Raw genomic sequence first — 20,200 nt, 5'->3', positions numbered from 1 at the left:
CTGCTGAAGCTGAGCATTACATGGCAAAGTGATGGGTGCTGGCAGAGCTGTAGGTGGGCAGCCCCCACAGTACTGACCTGGGAGAGCAGGCTCAGTCCCTTGGGCTATGTCAACATGAAGAGCATTTTTCTGGTACAAGGAGCACCGGTTACTACGCTGGCAAGGAAACTCCCAGCAGAAAGGCAGCTATGCTGGCGAAGCCGTGTTTTCACGAGTATAAAGCAGCCGCCTTGCCGTGGGCAAAACACACCAAACTAGTAGAAGCATGATTTTTCTCTGCAAGCCTCCATGTTAGAAGTTTGGCTTGGCACAGCTCTGCCAGTCCAAGATCATGCAGAAGCCTGCAGTGTTGACCTGGCTGTATTAAATGAGAGTGATTCACCTGTCTAAAATGCCCCCTAAGAGCAGACCTCCTCTGCTTGCCCTGACCACAACAGCTTTGCTAAGGGAGGCCATATAAAAGAGCTCCTGTGGCAACTAAACACTAACAATGACAAAGTTTTCCTGGCAAAATCTAGACTCTGCTCATTGGCAAGACCCCTGAAATATCGTGTGTGACTTTTCCATTTCTTACATGCTAAAAGGCCACTGCATTTCCCAAGTGGGCTGAAGTAGCTTCAGTTTTAGACACCCAACGTGACACATGACGGCAAAGCCAAATTATTAGCATGGAGGCGGGGTAAGCGCAGAACTCTCCATTCCCAGTGTTACAGCCCAAGACCTCTAAGACAGATGTTCTTGTAAGCTGTGAGTCACACGAGAAAATCTTGACCTTATCAAGATTATAGGCTATGTATACTCATATACAGAATCACAGAACAGTTAAGGTTTGAAGGCTCCTCTGGAGATCAGTTAGTCCAGTCCCACTTGCTCAGAGCAGGGCCAACCAGACACAGGAGGGTGCTCAGGAGTGTGTCCAGCTGGGCTTTGAACATCTCCAAGAACGGAGACTCCACAGCCTCCTCTGGGCAACCTGCTCCAGGGTCTGACCATGTTCCTAGCAAAACAGTCCTACACCTGGGGTCTTATGAAATGTAACAAGGGGAAGTGTAAAGTCCAACACCTCCCCAGGCCATTCCTTTGCAGGTGGGGGGCTTTATGTTGCAAGGAAACTTGTTAAGTTTCATGAAATTCCTGTTAGCCCATTTCTCCACCATGTGCAGGTCCCTCTGGATGGCAGCACAACCTTCTGGTGTATCAGCCACTCCACTCGGTTTTGTATTGTCTGACAACTCACTGAGGGCGCACTCTGCTGCACCATCCAGGTCATTAATGAGCACATTAAACAGTATTGGCCCCAGAATCAACCCCCGGGGTAACACCACTAGTGACTGGATTTGCACCGTTGATCACAATCCTATCAGCTCAGAGAGTTTTCAGTCTACTTCTCTATATTCTTGTCTAGGTCATACTTAATTAGTTTGCCTATTAGGGTATTATGGAAGACAGTCTCAAAAGCCTTTCTAAAGTCAAGATAAGCTACATCCACTGTTCTCCCTGCATCCACTGAGCCAGTAATATCATGGTAACTGGGTATCAGGGTGGTCAAGCATGCTGACTACTCATATACTCATATGAATATACTCATATGCATACACTCATATAGATACATCTATACATACTCAGCTCCAAACTGCAAAAATCAGTAACTGCTTTCCAGAGAAGAAAGCAGAATTACCCTTTTGTGAGGAAACACATAATCCTGCAGCATTTGGTGTCTGTCCCATGAGAGCACGTGAAATCTGAATGCTGGTGCAGACTGGCACCCAGACAGAGCGCTCCTGCCAAGATGCAGTGTAGACCTCCTTGTAGACCACCAGGCTAGAGCCAAAACACCCTGAGCATCAGGTTTCAGGAAGGAATGAGATGCCTTGAGAGAAGGATCGTGAACTGTTGTACTCATTGTAATTTTATAATTAAATGCATTTATAACTCAACACTTTTAAACCAAATCAACAGGTTCTCTATATGAAAGTGTATTGCGTTTGTGTGGCACGGTTTTGGTAGCAGGGGAAGGGCTAAAGGGATGGCTCCTGTGAGAAGCTGCTAGAAGCTTCCTTGGCTCCAAGTCAGACCCAAGCAAATCAGCTAGCACCTCTGTGATACTGTATTTTAGAGGGGCACAGTGCCTGGAGCAGGCAGCTCTTCAGGAGCAAGCAACAATGTGCACATGCTTTCTTCCTTTTTTCTCCTGTTTGTAAGTGAACCCTGTGACGTTATGAGAGGTGAAGTGCTGCAGGAAGAAAACTGCATTGCTTCCTTACCTTGTGGTTTCCCCACAGCCGGGCCAGCCCATTGGGATCCACTATCCGAAATATTTTGGATTCCTTATCTTCCCATCGGATGAAATTTTCGTACCGGCTGTCAGAAAGCAGCTGATAAACATAATCCCAAAGCAACCTACAGTCTGTGAAGAGAGATGCAAGAAAATATTGACTTTTTTCCCTTGGCATTAATTCTGGAAACTTTTGGGTGGATGTGTAGTGAGAGGACAGCTGGGATCAGGACTGAAACAGCCGCTGTAATCTGAAATGCAAATGGCTTGGTTGGTATCGACTGATGTTTGCAAAATGAACTGGAATACACAGCCTCTTCTGATGAGTCCTAGTCCTTCTGACACTGACTGAGCATCTTTGTCTCATTAAGAGCTGTGTGAGGTGACCTGCTGATGCCAGCTGTGTGTTTACAGTTGTACTGATGGACACAAAACTACCACTGCTGGCCCTGATGCTGTTGCTGGCTGTTTCAGTGGGGAAATCAAGAATCCCGCAACCTGCTCTCCTTGCTTGAGGCTGCCCCTCTCTGTGCTAACATGAAGGGTCTGGAGCACGGGCAATGTTACAGCTTTCCCGTGTATACTCCATGTGATATAAACCTGGCACCTTCTACCATTTTTGAATTTGCTTTTTGTTTTATTTTTTAAAGTTCCTGAAAAAAAACAACCCCAAGTATTATAATTACTTGAGTGCTATTGAGAGGTTAAATACTTTCTATTTGGATAATTGAATTCAAATTTCCTCTTGGCAAACACTCCTTAGGTCGCTAATTAAAGGTCTAACAGATACTTAGGTTTTAGTTTAGTGTTTTTCAGCTTCATGGCAGTCTCTTGAGACTGGGGAAGCCAAGAGCTGAGCTGCTCCTACTTCCTGCTTCCAACGTGTGTGTGCGCAGCACAGCATAATAACTGGCAACCATGAAATATGGAAAGCGAATCGCACAGAGCTGGGGGATCTGCTGCTATCAGAAACAACAGGGTTTTTACAGCTCAACTGTCCAGATCCTCCAGGTGGCCGCACAGTTGCATTTTGCTTCAAAACCAAGCTCTGAGACATGGCCTGTTAAGAGTGGTGAAAGGGCAGGCAACCAAAGGCATCTAGCTACCAGATGCTAAAATGGGTTTCTATTCCTGTCTGTCTGGGGTTGGTACGTGTTACAGTGGGGATGGTGACATGTTCAGTATGAGAATACAAAATGCTTTCTGAAAAGGGATATGAATAACACATTTAATGAGCACACCTGAAACGGTTAGAGATGTTAACATTATTGATGGTTATTTCCCATTTTTGAACTGTAAAAAGCATCTCTGAAACCTGCGCTGTCTCTAAAACTAGAGCTTAGTTTGCCAGTGCCCTTATTATAGACTCTCCCTCCCAGTCCTACAGAGAACAAAGCAGTGTGTTTTGAAGAGATGACATCTGGCAAAAATTGCAGGTTTTTGTTCAAGCTGTAACCTACCCCGATGGTCACCTCATCCATGACATCTACAAGAGGAGGAATGTGAATGGAAAGATTTTTCGTTTGGAAAATGTCAATGCTATTCAGTGATAGCTTCCTCCCTCTCACCCAGGATAAGGTACCTGCAGCTGGGACCAGGACAGAAAATAATTCTCGTTTGCATGCATTTGCCAATGACCAGCCCAGACGGGTCCCTTCTTGGCAAATGCACTGCAGAGAAGCCTTCCTTTCCCTGTCCCCCCACTCCAAGTTGCATACATAGCCCAGCCACCTGCCCCATGGCTGCAGATACCACGTAAGTAGCTGGCTGCAATTAAACGCTGCAGTGTCAAACACTGCTGTGGCTAAACCCTTGTGTGGCTCTGGGCACAAGTGACTTCCCCTTGACTACACAGAGGATCTGTAGAAAAACATAAAATTGAACGTCTCAGGCTAGTTTAATTTCTGTCATCTTTCCGCTCACAAATTCACAAATCACAGATCTTCTATCACATTCCCATCAATAATTTTTCACACACACAGGCTGACACACGCACTTAGTCTCTCAGACATGCACATATTAGGAAAAAACCCTCTTTTCTAGACTTCATTTATAAGGAACTAGGGAAAAGAGTTTATATTGCTTTACTGGTTTGTGCCTTTTAATAATGTGAGAGGTGCTCAGATAGTAGGGCAGTAAGGGCCATGTAAGTGGTTCCTTGACACACATGAAATTCATTCCCAAACTCTTTCAATGAAAGGCTGTATAGAAAATCCTTAATTAATAAAGCCCAAAAAACAACGAACTAAAATAAAAACTTTAACCACCTCCTTTTTTATTATTTCCCTTTTCCTTCAATTCATTTTGCTCTGACTCCCCAGGGCATATTTTACCAATTGATCAGTGTTGGTAATACTGCTGAGTTTCAAAAACTACCATTTTTTTATCATCCTGTGTAATCTGTGATAACTTTAACAACAAAACCTGCATAGGCTATGTCAACAATTCATGCTGAATTCACTGTTTTCGATCAGCATTTCCCAAAGATCTCCATGCTTGCTTTCTGTCCAGTCCCTCATTAAAATCACTGTAGAGGTGATGTGACTGTCTGGGTCAGCAGTGAAACCTTCCCCTTGACCATCAATGGGCAAAATCGGGCTCAACACCTGTGGTGGGCTCAGGCTGCCCCCCCTCAGCTGCAAGAGAGGGCTGTCAGGGTGGGCACAGTTTCAAATCAGGAAACATTCGCTTAGCTGATAGTTGCCAAGGAAAAAAGAGAGACTTTTTGGCCAAGGCAGGAATTTATTAGAAATCTGAGGGAAGAGAGGAAGGGCATGTGGGTGTGTTGTTGAACCAGCGCTTTTGGACTGCACTGGAAGTTTGCTGAGGCGTACGGCCCCACTGTAGCAGGAGAGCGCTGCACGAATTTGGCATCCCAGTGTCAGTCATTTTGTTTTGGTTGTGCCACTACTGCTAGTCCTGGAAGGACTGGCCCTCCTCGGGGTCAGCTGGAGGGATGGTGCTGCCACAGAGGCAAGTCAATGTCAGGCTCTATCACGTTCTTGAACACGCAGCCCAGGGCAGACACCCTTCAATTACGGTAACTTATAGCTAATATTTACAGTTCCGCAGAGATATGATTTACCCTAAACTTTACTTTCACCTCATAATTTGCAATATGCACTGTTATTTTTAATCAGTAGTATACTGTTGTAACTATGCTCTAGAAACTTCCCACATATATAACTACAACTCTTACTGATGTAGGATGGCAGACCTCTAACACCCTCTCTACGGTGTCCCCTGGAAGAATTTCAAGGAGCTGATGGCTCCTTGACAGCTGACTGGAATTGCACATGCAATGTGCATCTCACTGTGCCAGGGCTGCACGTTCACCTCAGCGCAGCTCGCAAGTAAATTCCAGGCAAGTCTAATGGCTTTGGTTATTTTCCATTGACTGTCAATGCTTCCCCCTCCACACACACACTCTGAACCCCACTCCTTCACAAAAACAAGCAAGCACAAAAAAATTCAGCCCAAGGTGTCTGAGTGGCAAACTATTGGACTAACAACAGAGCTTCAGACGCTGGGAAGAGTTAGGATTCAAGTGCAGTTTTGGTTTTTGTTGTTCATATAATTTTTAGAATGGATTCAGGCTAAGCTTGAATATAAATATTCCTCAAATGAGAATAACTCAGATCTGCTTCTTGAGACTCTTCATAAGAAAAGTCACAAATGATTAAGAGCCCCATCCCATATTCTAAACTGACTGAGCTGCTCAGACTTGCAGAGGTATTTCGTAGGCTGGTGGAATTTGCAAAAAACCCCAACCACCCAAGTATCCCAGACCTCTAAATCTCTGTTTGCTTCAACAAGAAAATGGAAAATTCTTGAAAATTCTGTTTGGCTCCTATAACCACTTAAAAACTTGTCTTCAAAGGCGACACTTGTCTACCAGCAAATTCAGATATATGACCGAGTTGCAGTAATTTAATGAGCTGGCATGCATCAATGCAACTGTGGCAACTGTGTCTCAAGCCACTGCAAATAGGAAATAAAAAGCATTGGCTTTAAACACCAGTTGAAAATATTTAGGCTCACTGCATTTCCTCTCACCTCTGCCGAGAGCTGTGAGTGTACCCACTGTTAGTTATCGTGGACCAGCTGATGCTTGGCAGGACAATCAGTTAAATGTATGAGCTCCATTTGCAGAGTGCCTACATCAGTTTGCCTTCTTTCAAGTTTCACATGGGAGACCTTTAGGAATGTGAGCATAAGCACTCAGGGGGGGTTTTTTGTTGGGTTGTTTTGTTTTGTTTTGTTTTAAACCACAAATTATTTACACCCTGGATATTTTTCTCCACATTTTCTTCTGCATGGTAAAAAAAAATAAGAGGTTCTGGAGGGTTCTCCCTGACTGACAGAGGAATAGCAACTAAATAACCTACCATTATTAGACCAGAAGAGACCATCTTTAATGGGACAACAGAGACTATGGGTCAAAGATTACCTGCTAACTCTTAGTGAGTGTAATGAATCTAGAGTATAGCAGAGCCCATCTGGAGTAAACTGCAGCTATGAAACAAGTGAAAACCCAAACAGAGGCAATGCTAGAAAACACTATTAAAAGGAGATTCTCCACTGGGAAAAAGAGACATCTCCACAGAAGACTGGTGAAGACAATACAGAAAGTAGCATCCTCCAGGAAGGTAAAAGTTGTTACTTGTATTTTCAGGAAGGATGGAGAAACTGAGAGAGGGACCTGTATGTGTATGGTTGTTTTGTAAGTGTAAATCACTTGTTTGAGGAAGGTCTGGATGGTGTGAATGACTCCATGAAGACTCAATCACTCCCTTGGCTGTCAGAAGGCCTTCAAAAGAGCAGTCACAAGGGGGAACTCTCCACAGGAAGAGTGTGTTGGCTAGTGAGTGATGGCAAGAAAGCACACAAGATGTTACTGAGGGCCAGCAAGTTCAAGTGTGGGGGATTCAGCAGGGGAGCTGAGTCAGGGCTAGTACCTGGTTGGTTGGGTATGCTGTAATTTCCTGGCTTTTGGCTAAAATAAGATTACTTTCTAAAGTAACTGTGTCTTTGTAACACAAGGAAACAGCGTTGCCTCCTAACACACACACATGTGCTTTTTTTTAAAGTGAACTCTGGATGCTGAACTTTGTATAATCTGAAGGTAAAGGGAGTTAGCTGTGGAGACTACTGGGACTGAGAGGCTTTAAGGCGATGTGGTATCAAACAACCTAGCCAAAGTGGGAAGGGGCTAAACAGCATCCAGCAACGTGCCAGGGTTCCTGAAAGCTGGCATTTCCATGTCCCACCATTTTCTCAGCTGTATCACTGGGCAAGATTGAACTATGTAATTAGCTGGGAATTAGGGCAATCCGTACCTTCAAATAGAAAGCCATGGCAACAATTTTCTTCCCGCAGTTAATGCTTCTAGAGGGATTTTTATAGCTATACACAAGGTAGTGATGAGGTGGAGGGTACTTAGCTGGCTCTCAAAATGTCCCCTGGAAGGACTGCCCTACATGTGCAAGAGGCAGCATTTTCACACCCCTGCTAATAAGAGCCATTTTTCATACAGTCCCGACATTGGCAGGGCTAGAGCAAAGCCTTGGAGCCTGCCTACCCCATCTGCTGGTGGCTGCTTGGCCACCAGGGTTGACACTAGGCACAGAAAAAATAGGCAGCTGCACATCCCTGGAGAGGGGGGGTGGTGTGAGGAGACAGCACTCGGGGTTTGAGGAGCAGGAAGGAATCTCTCCCATAAACAGCAATTGCTGGCTTTAAACCCCACTAATAGCAGCAAGCTTCCCTCCTTGCTCTGGCTTTAAGCCTTCCTTTCATATGGCAGAAGTGCCCAAACCTCAGCCACTTCTCCTTGGCAATTCCTATTCTCTAGCTGAAAAGCTCTGTTTGCTGCCCACACTTAAAGCACTGCTTCAGCAATGTTACAAAAAAGGGGAGACTGTAATACTGTCATTAAGAATCCCTTGTGACTGTCAAATAGACACTGTGTGAGTGGAAGCACGTATTACAGATTCCTCATTTCAAATAACTTTTAAGTCTATAGGGACAGTCTTCTGAATATCTATCTTAAGGAAAACTGGCATACAAATACTTCCTGATGGCTGTACGACAGTAATACATATATCCCTTAGAATATGGGCCTCCAAAGGTGCTCCTTAGAAAGTCTGGACCATTTCAGAATGATCTATAAATTAAACATTATGGGCCTTAGGTTCCTAGTATTTTAACACTTGTCCAGCCATCAGGAATGGCTTCTCTAGCATCATTTGGCCAAGGTAGTCTTGATGCTGCAGTAGTGGGAGGTCTTACGTCTGTGCTCCCTTAGACTAAATAATGCTGTTAACAGTATAGGCATATACATGCCTACAATCTTTTTGGATTAGAATATTACATTCCCCTGCACTGAAGTGTTCCCTAAAACACACACTGCATCTAGATCCCTGTTGCTTAAGTGAGGCCCGTGGTGCAGAAGCAGAGCTGGTGCTCTTCATGTATCAACTACCAAAATCCTCTCTTAACCACAGAAATGTTTTCTGGGACCCACCCACATCTTGCACTGAAGATCATTATACAAAATGCATTCAGTCTGGCCGATGACTGACTTGGAAATTAACATGACTTCACAGAGGAAGAGATCATGCCAAAGTAACATTGTCATACTCCCTCTGACATCAGCTGAGGCCTTCCCCCTTGCTGAGTAGGTTAACCCAAAATTTCTCCAGCATGATATCACTGAAATGGTTCTGTGATTTCTACCAGCTGAAGAGTTCGCCCAAGGTCAGGCCCCTTTATTTTGCAAGGTGATTTGTGCTTCAGCTGCATTTGTTCACAGTGAGGCAAAGAAGGGCTGTTCACAACTGAGACGAATGAAAACCACTTCTCTAGAAGTCTCCGGCACTCTGGTTTCCGTAAGCACACCTGAAGTGTGGTGAGGACAGCTAACGTGGTGATGCTCACAGCATCAAAATGGTAAACTTCAGCTGGCCATGGTTGCTGCTGTGAGAAGGTCTTGATCTCCCTTCCATTGTATCCTCCCTTCCTCCTGCTGCTCACCTTGTCCTGGATTTGTTACTAGATTTCTCCATGAGCCAGCTTAAATCATTTAAGAGAAGAAAATAAACCCTGAAAACAACCCACCAGCCAGCTTTCTGGTATTTGAGAGCTGAATCTGCATGCAGGAAGATCAAGTGAATGCTAAAGCCAAAAGAAAGGAGGTGTCAAGACTACATTGCCAGAGCAGGTGAGGATGGGGAGGAAAGAGGGAGAGACCCTTCCCGTGGACCTTCAGCCTGCTGTCTGTGATCATCCCCCTTGCCTGAGAACGTCAGTGAGTCTCTGAGTAGGCAACACTACTTTGGGCCATCTGGATTTGTTTAAACTGTAGCCAGAACCAAGAAATCCCAGAAGTTAATGGCTGTTCACTTGTATGGAAAATAAAAAAGACTGGGAGAGAACGCCTAAGTCCTGACTTGGTTTAGGCTTGCCATGGAGATGAGCTCCAATTGCATGTTAACCACATCCTAAACTGTGAAACAGGCAGAGCTTTCTGGACAAGTCAAGTGGACCTCAGTCAGGCAGACTGGCTGGTGCATGGAGTTAAATCAGGCTGGCTGACACTGCAGTGTGCTTCAGGAGTACAGTGAGAACCACTCTGTTAACTTGCTCTCATCACACAAATGGAGACAGAGGAAAAATAAAGCTGGTGCAAAGGAGAGGAGAGACACATGGCTGAACTGTACCAAATTAGCACCTGTATTCTTGCTGAAAAGCTTCTCCATGGCAAAAAACATATAAATTGGGAAACCAACAGACAGCACACTGAGAAAGACATGCTACAGTAGGATTACTGCTGTGTTGAGACACAATCCAGCCTCAACATCTATCTAATTTCATTACATACTTATTTTAGCTGACAAAATGACAAGAAAAAAATAACCAAGTCCATGATTAAGGGGTTAAATGGCTATGAGGGCTGGGGGAGCATTGATCCTGAGGCAAAGCAGTCCTGCTCATCCCTACATGGTAATCCATGTCCAGGTTACTGAGGGAAGAGTTCTCTTTTCATCAGTGTTGGCTGCTGTTGGAAGCAGCATGGTAAGCCAGTACAGTAAAGCCAATATTTCTATGTGGAGAAACCGCTTGACAGACAACTGTTTGTTCAGCTCAGTAAATTCAAGCTGGGGCTGAGGAAAGAGGTTGCCAGATCACACAATACAACAGTTGTATGTTGCTTCTGTCTTGTACCCGAGTGCCGAGTGGGAGATCAGGCAGAAGGAGAGCAGAAACCTGCTGCAAACAGTTGTGCTTTGAGATTGCTAAAGTAACACAGCAAGAGGAGGCCAAGCTCTGTCTTTGGCAATAAAAAAGTGTAAGGGGAAGGAGGATCCAAAAGGTTCACATCCCTCAAGTGGTTGTAGAAAATAACACTCAAATCACAAAGAATATGTAATGCATGGGCCAGAGTCAGTTTGACAGATGAAGACTTTGCAAGCTTAAGTCTGTTGTATCAAAAAAGTCTTTTTTCCCTGTCCTTTTCTCCTGCTCCATCCCTTCATCGCCACCAGACAAATATTTCCAGCATTAGCTTCAAGAGTTGTTCTTTTCCTGCTTCACCACAATGGCAGAAAGCACTTTTCCATTTATCTTGCTGAAGAAACCTGCCTCTGATCCTCCTGTGGCTTTTCCTCACCTTTCTGCTCACGAAGGGCAATGACTAGGAAAAGGGAAAGAAAGTTAACCTCTACCTGTTCACATGCACATCCCACAAACACCTCATAACCACCTCGGCAACAGAAAACTGGCCAAACACTTCAGTGATGGGAATTCAGGAATTAAGAATGAAGTTTCACCTTATGAAATCCACTTTAGAGAAGCAAGCAAAAGCAAGAATTATTGAACTACAGTAAAGTCATTCCCAACTATAGTAATAATTTTTGACCTCACCATGTGAGAATCCCCAGTATCTTCTGTCACAAGCTCAATTCACCCTCAGGTTTAGTCTTCTGAGGTACCTCAGCTGTTTTCGGTTTTTTCAGCAGCAGAAAATCATTGTTTGTAGGAGACTGCTGCCCAAAAACCTCACTTCTGTGCTCCATCAGAAAGCCCAAAGCTCTCTCAGGGGTGTGAGAGTGGTTGGAGGATGCAGCTCCTGGTGTGTTCCCAGGAAGCCCATCCTGAAGTGACTTCTTAACAAGCTGTAAACTCACCCCTTCTGATAGACCCCTTGCAGAAAAACTAAACGTGACCTCCCCTTCTTGGCGCTAAATCTCCAAATGCAGACATAGCCAAACTCTAACTCTCCTCCTTCCCTTACCTGGACAGAGGTGGAAAACAGCATATTGCTGAGACCTTCTTTATATCTGGAGTCTCACCAGTTTAAAGGTGTGCATCTGAATTAAGATCAACTGATGTAAACATTCATATGCCACTTCTAACTGACTAGTATTAACCTCAGACTTAAAGCTCTGAAGAGAGTGTAGTGTCAACACCACAGTGTATTTTCCTGGTTTAACTAAGAGGGTTCAAGCTTGCTTTGTAAGAGAAAACCTGAATTACCAACACTGCTGTAGCCTGAAAAGTGTGCAATATACAGGGAAAATAAGGGGAATGTTTTCATTAAAAGACAAGTTTCTTAAAAAAGTGTTCAACATCCTGCTGACCTCAATGGAGCTGAGGGTACTCTGAACCCACTCATCACATCTGTCTAGCCATGGCACGTAGATGCTGCAGTACAGTAAGGAGAAAGATGAAATCTAAATGACTGAGCATTCCTATGGCTTGGTCAGTCCTGGCTTCTGAGTGGACCTGAACAAGCCCTGACCGCAATTTCTGCTCCTGTAACTGTGCAGTAAGAATGGAGGCAGCTGAAATGCAAGACACCTCACAGAAAAATCTGTAACCACCAAGCTATTGCCATTCAGCTATTGCCTGAGTGTCATTAGTTAAATTGGCAGGGAAGGCACACTTTCATGCTGAAATTAATTGTTAATGCCATGTTAAGATGACTCTCAAGGTTATAATGAAAACTTCTCCTATGAATATGAACTCTGTGAGCTTGATTCTCATCCATACTTCAGTCTCTTTATAGTAGTCTGGCTTTCCACAAGGGGCTTGAAATAGATGTGGCATACACTGCAAATGTAAAAGTGTACATGGCTGCAAGGGCAAGTGATTAAACAAGGCCAGTGACATTATCATTGTCATATCCAAATGGGAGCGCCAGGCCATGCCTTACATGATGACTCCCAGGATCTTTCAAGGCTTCAATCTGTCTGTATGAGCTGCTGCTCTATGGTAAGAAGGGTCAGCTGCCTGGAAAGCAGGCACTGAACCCCCACCACCTTACAACTTAGTATGCCAAAGTTCTGGTTTCCTGCAGTTTGCCAGGCAGTAACTTACAACTGCTCAGCTGCTGAGACTGTCTTGTCACAGTTGCCCCCAAGGACTGTGCTTCACAAAAGCCCACCAGTCAGTGGGCACATAGTATGTGCCGTCAAACCCTGCTGGGATCATGCCTCATGGCAGTGGTGAAGTGGTGCCTTGGCAGCCTCAGGCACATATACAGACGGGCTCCTATGGTGTTAGCATTGATAACTGCCATCCTAAAACATCAGAATACCTCTAAGGAGGCACACACCAAAAGCTAAGTCTCTTGGTTTGTCAGCACTCATCCTCTATAACAGAGGGTAGAGCAGTAATTTTCAGTTTAGATAAGAATTCACACAGTTGCTTATGATGCAACTTTGGAAGGAAGGAGAGTAATGAATGAAACAGTGATGCACACATCGTGGGATGGGTAGTAAGCTTGAGGGCTGGTGTACACAGAGAACCTGACTGGTGTAGGCTTTCCGCAGTGTGAAGTGCCAGTTTCAATTTAACCTACAATTCTGAGTGGGGGACTGGTCAGACACTACTGATACATTGTCATGAGTAATTTTATTCTGCTATGCTGTATAGCTCTCTCTTTCCAACCCTGCTTCTGATCATTGTTGGAACTCTTGAAAACACCTTTCACCTTTGTGTGCCCTTCCTTTCTTTATATTTACCTTGTCTGTTTGGACAATAAACTCTTCGGGGCAGGGACTGTAGCACAATAGAGCCTTCAGATACCACTGCATTGCAAACACTAAAAATCAAAGGGAAGAGGAAGGTGCATCCCTCATGTGAGGGCTAACAGTATCAGCTGCTGCAAAACTTTTAACTCCTAAGTTGTGCTTAGTAGTTGTTTTTTTTACCCCTGTTACTATACAGGCATAATTCTTCTTTGTCTCCTTTCCTATACTCTGTCCCTACTACCCAGTGTATGCCACTGCATAGTAACTGTGCCCATACAGGTATTTTGTACAGAAAGGAAATAAATGAATGTGGTGTCACTGCATTTGCACAAGTGTTACAAATCTAATAGCTCAATCAGCTGAGTTTGTTTTTCTTATCCTCCTTTAAAAGAAGCTTTCCAGCTCAACTCCAAAGTAAAAAAATAAGTATCGGTTGATTAAGCATTTTTTTAAGCACTGTGTTTGTGAAAGATACACTCAACTAACTCCTCCTGTCTTTTCCCCTCCCACACAAGTTAGTAAGAAGTGATTAAGGTACTCAAAGAGAGAGGAGGATCCCTGGTCCTATTCCCCCTCCAACTTCTCTCCTCATACAATACAACCGAAGTACTATCCTCACAGAGCTCTGGGGTGGAAGATCTCCCCATGGTCAGAGCTAGCACAGAGCCTACACCCATCTAAGTGCTGTTTTCCAGATCTCAGTAGAATGTGAGTCATTCGTAGCTGATGCGCTCTTAACAGGGGACTGCAGTTTCAGTTTTGGCCACCAGACTGTTTTTATTGAGAAGCCCCTTATAAGTGTCTTGCTACAAATCTGCAGAGTTCACGGTACGCCCCTGTACCCTCTGGATGTGTGGCACACCGAGGGGCTGAGGCAAGTCAGAAGCTAAACTGGAGGTAGATCTCTTTCCTGACTTTAGCAGGGTAAGAATGTTGCCTGTCCTCATTCCAACAGCAGTCAATTGTTTTATGGGCTAAACCAATTTGGTGGCAGAAAATGTGCCTCTGAACGGTTTAAACATTACCTGGCTTTTCCTCAGACTCCTGAAGGGGAAGAAACAGCCCAGTTGCTAAGGTAACCCAGCTGATAAGGACAGCATACGAACAGACAGCCACAGGTACAAGAGTCACCTGCCTTTGGACTTCTGCCCTTCACCAAATGCAGAGCAGAATCAAAAGCAATGGGCAGGGTGGGGCTCTGCGGAGAAACAGCAATGCTCGTCCTAAGCTGCTTGTACAAATAGGATAGGTCTGCCTCAGACACGCTCAGAGGGAACCTGGACCCTAATGGGTTTTATTGGGACCCAAGTGCAACAGGACAGGGAGACCTGGGGGGAGTGCAGCTGTACCTGCCACTGCTCTCCAGCCTTTCACATTTGGTAAACATCTGTACTGGGCAGTGCTCAAGTAAAGGGGTAGTGCAATCTGTATCCCAAAGTTTCAGGGCCAGTGGTTGCTGTGGATTAGTGAACAAACCTTTTAATCCCAGAGAGCTAGTATAGAAAAAGACACTGGCAGCTGGAAATCCCAGGAACTCGCTCAGCAATGTTTTTCTCCCTCACAAGAATCATCCAGAATTGCATTAGTCAGTTTTAAGCGACTGAATCAAAAGTGAGGTAAATACCAGCATGTCATTAGATGAATCGGGATGGTTCTAAGCCAACCTCTATGCGATAAAAGTTAGGACAAAACCAACCCTGTTGTAGTCAGATAATCCTGTAACCGCCTCTTGTGGGGATTCCTGTGTCTTCCTTTACGCAACTGACAGGTATCTACCTGGTCAGATCTAGTATGTCAGCTCCCATTTGCCTGCATGCTAACAAGCTGAGGTGGACATGGGTATCTGAAAAAAGGACATTTTTGACACCTAAATAAAGTTCTGTGGTGAAAACCTGCCCTGGCTGAAGTCAACAGCATTGCTCCCACAGAAAGCCATGGGCACAGAGCTTCAGGATGGCTGCAGGAAGCGTTTCAGGTGGCTGCAGTGCACGCCGCAGCAATGACACGCTATGAACGCCTGCCAATGCAATAACCCCTGCCTCTCCTTCTACCTTGTGGAAATACCTTTTGTGAGATATCAAAGTCCTAAAATAACAAAACTCTCCCAGTCAGAGGTGTACGGGCAGTGGAATTTCCATTCTTCAGAACAGCTAATTTCAGGTGCCTCTCTTGAATTGAAACTGCAACTGCGGTTAAAAAACTCCCCAAAATAGGAAAAAAGATAAAAGTATAATTTTTTTTCCTCCACAGAGTGAAATCCTTGGCATCTATCTTTGGGGAACCAAGATGAAATATTTAAAAAATTCAGAGCTAAAAGTAAGCTGGATAGACTGCCTGCTTGCTACAGTCCAAGTTAGGAGCTGACTGCTAATAAACACTGTTGTTGCTTTGAATTAGCAGTTCCAGTGGGGAAAACTGTCCATTACACTGCTCTGCTAAACTGGCCTTCTGAAGTATTTGTACTGTTTCAGGTGGTGTCATAGTTAGATGGCTATTGATGTCTGAGTTAGTTAGCTTAACCCTTGCTTGATGTATTTACAGAGGATTCAAGTCAGTCTTTGGATCACCCAAACACAATGGCTTCTAGTTCTGACACAGTTATGGAGAAGACTCACTCATATTGCCTTGAGAAGATAGCTAAACATAATTTTTAAAATCAACTCTAGCCATTGATGAATAATGTATGGGACCTTAATGAGTAACATAAAGATACTTTACGCTTCGTGCTTTGCTAGAAAACTGTAAAATGGCCTTAGAGGAAAAGAGGATAAGACCTTAAACTTGAAATTCTTTGCTGTAAAAGGGAAAGTGCTTTACCAGTAAAATTAATATTTTGAGAAACGATATTAAATAGAAAGGTAAGAAAGATTAGTCAGCTGTTGAGCTGAGGTCATTATTTTGTCTGACAGAAGTCCAGAGCTCTATTGATGGACCTCCTGAAAAGAGAGTATTTGTGGATAGCAGCAAGCGAAAACATTGTTTTCTTTCTTAGCACCAAGTAATTGCATGCAGCATTTAAAAACAGACTCTATCTACAAGTAAACAGGTTTATGAGGCTGTGAGGTATCTTAAGTCCAGGAAGAATTCCTTTTACAATTTAAAATATTTGAGCTGGGAATAGATAGAACATGTTTTGGAGCTCAGCCCAACGTTTTAGTCAGCAGCCCATGGGGCTTCCCTGGTAGATGCTCCTCTTTGCTATCTTCCCTGAAAATCACCTGCATGCAAATAGTTAGGCCAGTAGAAAGTCAAGGCTCTCTTCTCACCAGTGTAAGCAGGTAAGTACTTAGCTCCGGCACTGGACTATTGGTAACTCTTTTCATTACCCAACCCATCAGTCTTCCCCATCCATAAAATGGAAATAACGCCGGTGATTTTTAAAAAGCTCCTTTAAACAATACATCCGTATATTTGCAGTTTAAGAGCCAAGTGTTACAATTTTCAAGGTCTCTCTCAAATTGAAGTGGCGAGCCACAGTTGGTCAAAAGCCACCATGCTAACTATAGCAGTGTCAGTGAATATGTGGACACTCAGGTGGAAAATAGATTTATGCTGACATAAAAATGAAATGCTCTTAAAATGAAATCACTTAATGGCAAGAGCCCTAAATTGAAGACTGTGAGATGAAGAGAAGAAAGTAGAAAGGTGTGTACTTTCTTTCTAGGGGGCCTAAGTATGCTGTCTTCGAGTACAATAGCACCAATGAAGTTGACCTTAGGTATGAAAAGTGGGCTGCCTAACTTTTTGGTAGTAACCTGGGTTTTGTCACCTTTAAATTGGCTGTGAGCCCTTTATAGGGTCCAGCTACAGTCCAGAACCTATTACAACCCCTCCAGAATAGCACTAGCTTGTGCCTGTAGAGCAAGTGAGGCTTGTTGGTGTTTACAATTAAAGGACATGGGGTACTGATAGACTACACTGACAAATTTATCAGTACAAATCAAAGATGCGAGCAACCACCAGCTATGTAATCTCCAGCCCTCAGCCGTAAGGCACTGCTCTCATCTGAACTGAATGCTTGAGTACACCTCAGGTCTTTTTGCCATGAAATACCTCACCAGCTCTTTCAGACGTGCCACCCATGCTGGTGGGTCTCAGCAAAGCCACAAGAATGCAGGTGAAAGCAGCTAAGCATTCAAATATAACCTGTGTGTGACACTTTAAACTGCTCCACACATTTGCCAAGCAACTGTGTTACGCCCAGACATCCATGGGCTTGGGCTCTGCTGCTCTACAAACAACATAGGGACAGAAAGGACGTGAGAGTATTAGTTATAGGGCTGGTGTCACTGGACCTAGTGCACAATGTGCAGAAATCAAAGAATCCCAATTATGTCAGAGAAATACTGGGTTTAAAATAAAAACATATACAACCACCCACTCCCCATATTTTTTCTTACATTGTTTTTAGTCTAGACTTCATCCTTAGAGAACGTTTCCTTCTTAAAAATAGAAACTAACAACCGCCCTGATCTTCCAATAGTACTTCATGGAAAGGAAATCTTCAGTGAAGCAACCAGTAGGGTATCTTCTCTGCCATAACATTAAGTATATTTCTTAACTGGCTGAGAATTGTGTGGGTAATGAAAAATCAAAAGGAGAGACACAAATGCCAGCCAGGCAAAAATGTCAAAAGATTAATTTCTGTAACCCATCTCTCCATTATGTGAAAGGATCATGACCCTTGTTGTGCTTGATGTTTGACTAGATGGTGAGATTTGTACCTTTTGAATTTAAAGTGATAAGTCTTAAGAAAATAGAAAATCTTTCTCATTAAAGCTGAGGCAGCACCACATCTGTAACAAATTTAAGGCATGTAAGGACAAAAAAGAACAAGGTGTTTTAAAATGTACCTCTGTGGACATGTGCATTACCCCACAGGAGCTGGGTATCACATTAGCTGCTGCTGACATAAATGCATGGAATGTTTTTGGGTGTGGTGTGCATTTACATCTCTCACAAGAAATTAGTTACTGGGGCATTCAGCATATTTCTGAAGTGGTTAGATTCCCCTTCCCCCTCTCCCTGTCTATTTACAGTTCCCTTTCAAGTACAGAAAACATTTTCTGTAACCTCAGCTTCCTGATTCATCTGTTGTGATGTCAGTTATTTACGATAACAAAAGTGAGACAATGCCTGTGGTTTGCGTGGGACAAAGGCAACCTTGTTTCTGTAAAAAGGGACAATCCTAGTGTGAGAAGCACAGGAAAGCTATGAAGTAGGACTCCAAGGTGATATATCATTAACACTGCCATCTCCGTAATAGTGGGTTCAACACTGCATTATCTGAAAGGCCACTGACAGAGGGTTTTTTCCTTCCCATAGGACTGGACACTAATGTGAATGCAGCTCCCGGAAAATTACCTCTTTGGGAGGCAAGGCTTTGGCGATAGGTATCTTGGGAAACAAATGGATTGCTAGTGGGTAGAGGCAGTGAGTGTCAGGACACAAATGTTTCAATACCAATTACGCATTCTGTGGTCACAAGCAAGTCACTCTGCATCTTTGCCTACCTGCAATGAAACTGGTTTAATCACATTTAACTGTCTAAACCACAGTTGTGGTGAAACTTGCAGAATGCCAGTAAACTCTTGAGGTCACAGGACAGCAAAAGGAAACGAGAAGCTCTTAATACACAGCACGATTAGTTATGAATGAAGGGCATCAACTTTGGTGTGGCCTAGAAAATGTCACTTACCTGCTATTCTTCCAATTGGCATTGCATGGTCCTCAGGAGGGGATACAGACACCATGATGTGGTTCATATAAGCTAACTCTTCTCGGTGGGACAGGTTGATTGGCTTTACCTCCCTGTGCAGCCCATCCTCAGACAACCTTGGTGGTTTGAAATCGGAGTGCCTGGGGTTCAGTATCAAAGGATGCATGATAGGGCTGGGCATCAGCTGGATGACCCTGGTGTTCTCCTGGCGAGGACTGGAGGGCTTCTGGAGCACCTCAGAAGGAGGCGGGCAGTGGTTGTTTTCTATTGGGGACACTGAGAGAGGATAGGGCTCCTGGTGGTTATTCTCTTGCTGATGCCTTGTCCCTGGCACTCTGTCGGCTGGGGAGAGGCGACGGATAGTGTTGTCCATAGGGGACTTCAGTGGCCGCTGATCGGGATCTGGCGATGGACGGTGGTTGTTGGTGATGGGTGATCTAGAACGATGCAACAGTTCAATGGTTGGGGGGTTGTGGTGGACTGCTTCTGTTGATGGTCTTGAAGGTCTCTGGACAAAGCTGTCTGTGGAGAAAAAAAACCAAACAATAGAAAATACAGATTGTCTATATTGTGATCAAGGTGTAGGATCTAAGTATCAAACGGCTGTCTGGGCTTACTGGGTACTGCTGTCAGCTTGGAAATGTTTTCATTTGTGTGACCTCAGATGCCCAGAAAAATGCCATATAGATGCAGATATTTATTACTACACATAATGAAATCAGTACTGTGAAAACAGTCTCCCTCCACCACCACGTAATGGTGGTTCCTGGGGAAACGTGTTAAGAGAAATCCCATTTTGAGAAGCTGACTGGAACAAACGTGAAGAAGGTGAGATCTGATTAAGCTGTACCAACTGTGTTTCTGTGCAAATGCTTTGAAACTTATCTCCTCCCATTCATGGCTCTACATGAGCACTGTAAGGTAGAAGGCACAGATAAAAAGTGAAAATATCTCCAGGAAAATACCAGGTAGTAAGTTTTAGATGGTAGACGCTTGGGTCAAGGTAGAGAATATCTTAGTCTGAAATACAGACCCCACTGGTAGGAAGGTCTTTGTGAAACACTAGCTAAATTTTATCCCTGCCTTGATTTTAAGAGCATGTAACATCTTCGTAAGTATATTTTCACCTTTTTTAATTTAGTCTGTGCTGTCTACTGATGGGTTGTCCCA

The 20,200-nt window shown here is 44.0% G+C and overlaps 1 protein-coding gene across 1 annotated transcript in view; it reads right to left on the bottom strand.

The window, feature by feature from the left end:
• Nucleotides 1-20,200, bottom strand: part of ETV6 (ets variant 6) — a gene marked incomplete at its 5' end in the record, with an annotated part of 91,038 nt that overhangs the window by 4,508 nt on the left and 66,330 nt on the right. The window contains 2 exons of the mRNA XM_010186533.1: nucleotides 2,265-2,407; nucleotides 19,010-19,552. Coding sequence (XP_010184835.1) covers nucleotides 2,265-2,407; nucleotides 19,010-19,552 — 686 coding nt within the window. The remainder of the gene's footprint in view (nucleotides 1-2,264; nucleotides 2,408-19,009; nucleotides 19,553-20,200) is intronic.

This window comes from Mesitornis unicolor, unplaced genomic scaffold (genome assembly GCF_000695765.1).
Source record: "Mesitornis unicolor isolate BGI_N332 unplaced genomic scaffold, ASM69576v1 scaffold26866, whole genome shotgun sequence".
Lineage (NCBI taxonomy): Eukaryota > Metazoa > Chordata > Aves > Mesitornithiformes > Mesitornithidae > Mesitornis > Mesitornis unicolor.
This window is presented reverse-complemented; position numbering and strand designations above follow the sequence as displayed.